General features: G+C 44.1%; 1 protein-coding gene across 1 annotated transcript; it reads left to right on the forward strand.

The window, feature by feature from the left end:
* Positions 1 to 27: 27 nt before the first annotated feature.
* On the forward strand, positions 28 to 8,983 carry LOC126488710 (E3 ubiquitin-protein ligase DTX3L-like). Its single transcript, XM_050122369.1, has 3 exons — positions 28 to 797; positions 2,725 to 3,002; positions 6,468 to 8,983. Exons 2-3 carry the CDS (start codon positions 2,760 to 2,762, stop codon positions 6,867 to 6,869), a joined length of 645 nt encoding a protein of 214 aa, XP_049978326.1. The 5' UTR covers positions 28 to 797; positions 2,725 to 2,759; the 3' UTR covers positions 6,870 to 8,983.
* The last annotated feature ends 6 nt before the right edge of the window (positions 8,984 to 8,989 follow it).

An 8,989-nucleotide genomic window follows, 5' to 3' on the forward strand; every position in this document is an offset into this window, starting at 1 on the left:
GCTTGAAACCAACTCTTGGAGGCCTTGGCTTTTTGCTTTGTTCACAGGTACCAACACCTGTGGTCAGGTGCCTCTCCACCTCACTCTCTGGGGACTCTGGACAGCAAGCAGATCTGTGTTGCTGACTATCTTAAGGACCCAGAGCAGAAAATTCCTAAGTACCCACCTAACAGGTCACCAGCCAGGTAAACGCCCTCATTTTCTATGAAAACTAGTAACTATAAGTTGAATTCAGAATCACATCTCAGGAAATATTAATCCAAACAATATAGTTTCAAAGAGCACAAACACGGAAAATCTTTTTATCCTTCTGCTGCTCTACACCCTCCCTTAGGAAATCTGATCCCAGTTCTTGCCACTCTTCCAGTCTTGCAAGAGAAGAAAGCAACCTGGGACCTGAGAGAAATTACTTCCCCATCAACCTATTCACTGGGACGAAGGCCCTTGGGGAATTCAGAGAAAGAAAGGAGGAAAGGAGGTGGCTCTGCTGGGAACAGGGAGGGACCTCCTGGGAAACGAAACTGAAACTTTGCAGCCCAGATCTCTGGGGCAGGACTCTTGGCTCTGTCTGTGAGGTGCACTAAGCGCTAGGTGAGCCAGAAGCCAACAGCCATGGCTTCCAGTCCCTGCCCGCCATCCCCTCTACTCCTGCGGCTGCCAGAGTCCATCCCCTGGGCCCACAGGAAACTAGAGAAATACTTCCAGAGCCGGGCCTGCGGAGGCGGGGAGTGCAGTGTCCAGCCCTTGGGCCCTAGCGCCCCCCAACACCTTCGAGGTGAACTTCCTAGAAAGGGCAGGTGAGTCGGGACAGCAGAACCGGGCCAGGGTCGGGTGCAGGTGTCCAAACAGACCCCCTCAAGCTTCTCAGGAGAGCCCACGGGAGTGTGGCACTGCCTGTGGGAGCCGCTGCCGCCCACAGACTTTTTTTTTTTTTTTATCACACAGCAGGGGACAGCGCTTTAGATGTGCCCAGCCCCAGACCTGGTTTGGCTGCTTCCTAGGGATAGCTTCCATTTGCTACCTGAGTTGCCCAGTTACCCAGCAGACAGCCTTGAGAGGAGAAAGGAAAGTGTGGAAACAGGGATTGGAGCAGGAACCCAGAGTCCTGTGCTAGCCAGGCAAGTGCTCCTCCAACTGAGCGACACCCAAAGCACCTTTCTGTTGTAAATAACGATTCCATTGGCTTGTTTCTAAGGATTACAAAAGTAATATATCATCACTTAAAAACAAAAAAAGCAAAAGTTCCCTGGAGATGCACAATGGGAACATTCTCATATATTCTCATCTGTGAAACAGCTAATGTATATACATTTAAATCATTCTAAACTTTTGGGTTATTAGTTTGGCAGGGGATTCCTCACATAACTATACAATATCATTCTATGTCATTGAATGAGAGTTTAAGACCAATTCAGAAGCATAGGCTTGCCCTCACCACTATGATACAGGGTCTTGGTATGTCCTCTTGGCTGGCCTTCAACTTGTGATACCCTTACCCTTACCTCTACCATTAAAGTGCTAGGAATTTGGGTGTATACCTTCATTCCCAGACTAGAAACACGGCTTTTAATAACCAAATGATGTTCTACAGTAAAGCTTATGCTGACTACTTTTGAGTTCCAGATAACTTTCTCCCATCAACAACCTGCTATTGCAGAATGCCAGACACAAATGCTCAGGTCCTCTGTTCTTATTGGGACACAAAACTCTTCCTGGCGAGACACAACACACATGTCCACTCACCTCGGATAAGGAGCCTACACAGACCAAAAGAAGGATCCCACCAAAGCTCATCTTGGTGAACCAATGGCTTTTATCGAGGTTTCTTACAGGACTACTTACAGGAGCAGAAATGACTCAAAGACAGCTGCATCATCAGAGCGCAGCTTAGCATGGGTGACAGCTCATAACCCTGGGAAGCTAGAGCACACTGCATAGGCTGCAGGTCCTCAGTAGGTCCAAGTAGCTCTGGTCTAAGCCTCTTCCAGGCAACTCAGTCTGTTTCTGATTCTTTCAGGTACAGGTCTGTTGTCGTCATTACTGCTTGCCTTCTCTTAGAGTCAGTGCTGCTTTTCTGAGTCTTCCTTGTCCCTCTGTCCTGCCAGTCCCAGAGCGACTCTCAGCAGTCTTTATTGATTACTCTAGCAGGGAGGAACCTAGTGAATCTGGTCAGATTCAGGGACTTCCTCAAGGTATTTTAATTTGTTCACTTTCTGGCTCTATGAATTTCCCTGCAGGATAGAATGTTTCCATCTTGAGGAAATTCAGACAACAGTGCTGCATTATAGGGTTCATCCAACTAAACAATACAACATAACAAGTATTTCCAGAGTGTTTACCTTGTGTGAGGGATTAAAGTTGTCTAGAGATTCTTAAAAGTGTGTGGGAGGCCAGGTGTGGTGGCACAGTCCTTTAATCCCAGTACTCTGGAGGCAGAGACAGGCAGATTCCTGTGAGTTCAAGGCCAGCCTGGTCTATATAGAGAGTTCCAGGACAGCAAGGATTACATATCTCAAAAACAAACAAACAAAAAAAAAACCAAGCAAACAAAAAACCAAATGGGAGAATATGGGTAGCTTGTGTGAAAGTCCTAAACTTATGAGGGAGATTTCTGGATTTGGTACTTTCAGAAGTTCCTAGAATCAACCCAGAAAGGACACTGGGGGTCATCTGTAAGTTTTCTCTCATTTCCGTGTGAATGTGTGTTTCATGTCTCCCCTGAAGCTAAGGAGAGAGTACTGAAAAAGAGAGAGCACCAGATGGAGATTGATGGCAAACCTGTGACCATTTTCCTGGAAACCACAAAAAAGCCAGTGGAGGACCCAAGACCCAGTCCTCCGTCTCTGACACAGCCAGATGAGGCTCCAAGCTCCAGTCCTCCATCTTTGACACAGCCAGCTGAGGCTCCAAGCTCCAGTCCTCCATCTGTGACCCAGTCTCTGGATGAAGCACTGTTTGATGAAGGAACTATTTATAATTCTGATGACACTATTGTCCAGATGGTGAGTGTTGACAGAAGAGCTGGCACTGATGCTACAACTGCCCCTAGGTCACCGCTTCTGCCCTTTTGGTCCAGCAGCCTTAGCTGTGAGCTAGGTGCTGCTCTAGGTACTGGGCTACAGAGGTGAATAAACAGGGAGAAGATTCCTGTCCTCATGCAGCCTGTAGTGAGTAAGGGGGTCTGCAGAATGAACTGAGAAAAGCACTTCAAAGATAGAGATGTGGTAGGAGAATAAAAAAGGAGTTTTGTGTCAGAGAGGTACAGGGTGAAGGCATGCAAGGGGAAGATGGGAGACCTTCTTGCTGAGGTGACATTTAGCCTGAGGCTTAAATGATGAGAAGACACCAGCCATTAACAAAATGCATTCAACAAATAGATAGGTACTGCTTAAGGTGTGACAGACACTGATGTAGGGCTGGGGGCACAGACACTGTGTGGACTGCTCTTAGGGCCTTGACATCGAGTAAGGGAAACAAAGGCCTGTGAGCTGAACTTTACAGAGAACTGAGAAAGCAGCTGAAGCCTTGGTTGCTGCTTATAAGCCGGCTAACCTATTAGTTGTCAAACTGCATCAGAGTTCCTGAGAAGGATAGATTTTATTTGAGTTAATGATGACAGTGACAGAGACTTACTTCATTGGCTTCCTAGACAGCCACTCCCCAGGATCCTCCATGGTCACTGAGGGCAACATCAGTCTCTTGCTATTGGGTCTAGACCTGTCAGGCTTCAGAAGATCCTGTGGATTCAGAGCTTGTAGGAAGACCAACCTGCCTGTTGGATAGGCAATATGAGACAGTTGATTCCAGTGTCCTGTCATTCATGGTCTGAAGAGAGTCTTAACAGCACTCAAGGTGAAAGGCAGCTTGGCTCAGTGGCTAGTGCTGCCATTCATGAAGCAAGATCCACGTAGAGGTTCTTCTGTACCATCCATATTCTTTGGAGGAAGTGGGGGAAAGTGCCAGGAGCTGACTGTTATAATAATTATAATTATGCTGGCCTTCCCTGTCACCTGGGTACCCTATCGCTTTAAGAGACAAGCCCCTCCCACTCCTAATCTCTCCCTTCTGGCCTAGACAAATTGATATCCTGCCTCCTCTCTTCTTCTTTCTGTCCTTTCTTCTTCTGAAGAGGCAGCCTCTGCTTCCTCCCCCTTTCCTCTCTTTCTCTGGTCCCCCCTTTCTCTCCCTATATCCCCCACCCTCCCACACCTTCCCATACCCACTAAATAAACTCTATACCCAAGCTCTCTCCACATGACTTATTTGTCTGTCTCTCACTTACCTTGGCCTCTCCAACCTACAGTGGGACCTTTTAGGGGCACCTATGCCATAAGTCTTTCACTGACCTGTCTCTCTATTACAACACCTTTTTAATTAAATATTTTAAATGCTGTGTTCTCTCAGTATCTTAGGACTGTCTGTCTCTTGGGTCTATCTGAGTTATGACTACAATGACATTAGTACAGGATCTGCCTGTAGAGCTGGATCCAAGCTGAGACGTTGTGGGGGAATGTTTTACTCAGAGTCCTCCACTTTGACTTTATCTGGTTATAACTTGGCATATCAGCTTTATGCTTATAAAGGACAAAGAAGTAAAGAAAGATTCCCTTTTGCATAGAAGCTTAACAATAAAAACTGATAATAGTGAAAAACAGCTTACAGGAAGGGCTGGGTACTGTAAATCTCTACATTAGCTTTTGTTACTGATTAACTTTTGAATCTGATCTTTGTAACCTGCTGTGTCCCACGGCCAGGCAACAATATCAGCCAGGTCCTGCCTAGCTAATTCGTTTATGTTTGGAGGGAACCCTGGGGATTAAGAAATGGCAGGTAGAGAAAGGAAAGATACAAAAGAAAAGATAGATCACAGTCTGGAGTCTGGAAGGCAATCCAGTGAATACTGAATCCACCCAGGTTTATTTTTCATTGGCTTTATATACCCCATCCAAAGAGGAGACAAAAGGCCTTATTAACAAAATGCAAGGAACAAAGAAAGTGATCATCTTTGCAAATATCCAAAGCATCAAGCAACCATGCCCTAAGTGAAAACATCCTGTTAGTAGCTGTCGTGGCAGGTGGACAGTAGCCACTCTAGGTCAAACCTCCTGTCAGTAACCTTGGAGGAGCAAGAACAGGTCTGAACTCTCTAACCTTTAGTCAAGGTGGAACAACACCACCTTGTCACATCTGTGAACTCTGACAGTAATCTTAAATTTTAATCATTATATAGAATATATTTTAAAGCAGAGTTAAATCACATATACAGTGTGTTGTAACAGATGTAACCATATATTTCATCATCATCTAAGAGTACATACCAATTGTTTTTTGTTTGTTTGTTTTGTTTTGTTCTTTTTTGAGACAGGGTTTCTCTGTAGTGTTGGAGGCTGTCCTGGAACTAGCTCTCTAGCTCTTTCTCTGTGTAACAGCCCTAGCCATCCTGGAATTAGCTCTCATAGACCAGGCTGGCCTCAAACTCAGAGATCTGCCTGTCTCTGCCTCCTGAGTAATGGCGTGTGCCACAACAGTCCAGCTTTTTATTTTTTTTTTAATTTTTTTTAGGGGGGGACAGGATTTCTCTTTGTATGAAGATTTGAAGCCTGTCTTGAAACTCAATCTGTAGATCAGTCTGGCCTCAAACTCACTGAGAAACACCGGACTATGCCTCCTGAGTGCTGGCATTGAAGGCATGCACCATCCATCGCCCAACATCCTGAACTTCTAAAAACCAAGGTTTAAAAGGATTTAGTTACTTTGTATGAGTTAAGTGTTTTGTGCTTTGGGATTTCCTTAAAGTAAGAGGGTAAGTAAAAAAAAATGTGTTGATGAGGGAGGAAGGCAATGCTTGGATTTAGAGCTACCTTCAAGCTCACAAACCATTTATTTATTTATTTATTTATTTATTTATTTATTTATTTATTTGAGACAGGGTTTCTCAGTACCTATGGAACCAGTCCTGGAACCAGGCTGGCTCGTACTCACAGAGATACTCATGCTTCTGTCTCCCGAATGCTGGGATTAAAGGTGTATACCACTACTGCCTGGCTCATAGACTCTTTTTTTGAGGACCACAGCAACTTCACAGAGAGCAGCAATGCCTTCTCTCCACCCTTTAGCTCCTAGGATCAAACCCTAGACATAGATCTCTTAGACTATGTTTTTCTATGAGTTTTAGAAAATGTTCGTGCCCAGGCTTCATTGCAAACCAGTTAGTTATGTGGACCTCTGGAATGAGACCTGGCCTTGACTTTCTTTGTTTAATTCATCTTTGAACTCCCCCTAGGTGAGTCTAATGTCAAAATGGGGCAGACAAGCCTGACTTGCAGCTGAATGCTCCTCTCAGCAGATTAAAAAAAATAAAAGACAAGAAATAAAGATTGTGGCCTTTTATGTGTTCCTGGGTGTTCTCCTGAAGAGGGGTCATATCCAAGAGAGCTAATTTGTGCCTGTACCTTTTAAACTTTCAGGTCTTTCTTGCTGTGACTGCTGAGCTGAACTGTGAGCTGCTCTCCAAAGAGCGGAGGGAACACATAGCCTCTGTCTGCCCTGGCGTAAGAAGCATGGAGGGTAAGGATGGAATTGCCAAGGTGTGTGGCAGCTTCAAAGATATTGAGAAGATACATCACTTTCTGAGTATGCAGCTTTTAGAAAGTGAGCAGAAGCAAAAGTGCCCAAAGCACAAATACACCCTTTCAGATGTGGAGAGAGAGCCACCCAACCAGCAAGACTTGGGTAGGGACTTTTCCTCTTCAGACCCAGCAACTGGGTTAGATGTTTCTGAGCGCTGTTTTGAAGTTTATGTGTTTTTCCTTGAATATTTCAGACGTGCCTTGATAACTGTTTTGTTATATGTAATTTTACTGTGTTAAAGTAAAAGTCTTTCTTTTTTGTTTAAACAGAAAAAGGGGAAATGGTGTAGGAGGTTCGTCTTTCTATATGTTGGATTAGCCTAACAGACAACACAATGAAATGTCTTTCTGTATTTAGCTCCTTCACAGTCAAAAAATTTAAAGAAAACATAATAATACACAGAATCCAGGCTCTCTGTGAATTTTACATGGCTTATTTTTCTTTATTTTAATCTATATCTGTACTCTGTCTCTTTAAAGACTTTACCCTTTTTAAAAAGCATTAACTTTATTTTAAGGCATTAACTTTATTCTCTATATTCTTTTTCTTCCCTCTCCTAAACCTACGTACATCCATCCAACACTGTGACCAATTTAGAAGTCTTTTATGTCTGAATCTGTCCTATTGTGAATCTGTAATTCTTTACTGTCCAGGAGCACTTTTTAAAATGCTAAGTGCTTCTTAAAAAATTAGCTGCGCCATGTAGGGGTAATATGGTACCACCTGTTTCCTGACCAGTCTAAACCTTAACTGTGTTGCTATTATGATAATTATGATAGTTCCTAGCTGAGATCAGCACAGTTCAGCATGGCAGAGCTACTCCTGCCTCAGAGCCATTTGGTGCCCCTGAGCCACGTGCAGTTCCAGGCACACAGCGAGTCCACATTGCCATCAAGCAAGCAAGCTGTAGCAATTTACTCCCAAAACCCCACTCAAAAGCTCTGTTTCCCACCAGAGCAAGACAGAGATCGCAATGGCGGCACAGCCCGGAAACTGGATTTCAAAACCGCCACTTTCTAGTAGACCTGATCCTGCTGCCTACTCAGGCAGGAAGAGCTGAGCCACCGGCATGGCCTCAGCTACTTTATTCCCAACCCCGAGTGGGCACACAAACATCTGAGCCCACAAATGCTCCATAGCCGAAATTGTGCCGGCGGCAGGGCCCAGGAAGCCTCGTTTTAAAATGGTGCGGCTTTTTTTTCCTGCTGCTATTGCTGAGTCAGGAAATCTCTCTACGGCACGCCCTAGCAAACAGCAAAAAGCTGTGTTAAACTCTGTTTGTTTGTGTGTGTGTGTGTGTGTGTGTGTGTGTGTCTAGAATTCCCTTTTAAGCCCTCTCAGTTTTTATGTGGAGTCCATCATGTTGGGCACCACTTTGTAGTAATGAGGAGCAGTGGGCTGTGTCCCACCACCTGGCTAGCTTAGCCCCTGAAATAACCACATGGAATTGTATTAATTTAAACACTGCCTGGCCCATTAGCTCTAGCCTTTTATTGGTTAACTCTCACATCTTGATTAACCCATTTCTATTAATCTGTGTTCATCACGAGGTTGTGGCTTACCAGCATGAGGCTAACCAGTGTCCATCTTGGGCAGAAGCATGGCATCTGCCACACTTCCCTTCTTCCCAGAATTCTGTTATGTCTACTCCACCCACCTAAGGGCTGCCCTATCAAAGGCCAAGGCAGTCTCTTTATTCAACCAATGAAAGCAACACATAGAAAGAAGAACCTCCTACACCAATTTTACTGTGACAAATGCATGGGTACCCATAGCTACAAGCATGTGCTCCCTAAGTGCAAGCATGAATTCTGCCCCTCTTGTTTCTCTAAGGCCTGTCATTAAAGCCTGTCTGTCCTTTGTGTCAGACTTACTATGATATTGAGAAGAAGTCAGAAGAAAGCATGGATATTAGCATATTAAAACAGTCACTTCTGGGTTATGAAGACTGTGACACAATTGAGATTCAATATATTATAGAAAGTGACATTCAAACAGTAAGTGTACCAGAGGAACGTGAGTTTCTTTTGGCTCTGCTAGAATTACCAGCACCCAAGGGGTTGTCCTGTAGCCTCTTAGATGCTGATTTTCCTAAGAACTCATTCAGTGATTGTGGTAGGGACATAATAGTTAGAGGCCATACTGTTCGCTTAGAACTTTGTATATTCCATCTTTATGTGGCTTATTTTACTCTTTTAATCTAAGACCTGTCTGTACTCTTTGTCTTTAAAGACTTTGTTTTATTTTTTTAACCATTTACTTAAAAAAAAACTGTCTATATCCTTTTTCTTCTTTCTCCCAAGACTTCATATATTTATTCTACACTGTGACCCATTTAGAAGTCTTTTTTAAAAATCTG

This window comes from Alexandromys fortis, unplaced genomic scaffold (genome assembly GCF_014885135.2).
Source record: "Alexandromys fortis isolate MF-2015 unplaced genomic scaffold, M_Fortis_MF-2015_v1.1 scaffold_187, whole genome shotgun sequence".
In the NCBI taxonomy this organism is placed as follows: Eukaryota; Metazoa; Chordata; class Mammalia; order Rodentia; family Cricetidae; genus Alexandromys; species Alexandromys fortis.

Bases quoted from the DNA above. Each gene is read 5' to 3' on its own strand.
- LOC126488710 (XM_050122369.1), top strand. From the start codon at position 2,760: ATGGAGATTGATGGCAAACCTGTGACCATTTTCCTGGAAACCACAAAA. The intron at 3,003-6,467 runs GTGAGTGTTGAC...TTAAACTTTCAG, and splicing joins ATGACACTATTGTCCAGATG to GTCTTTCTTGCTGTGACTGC.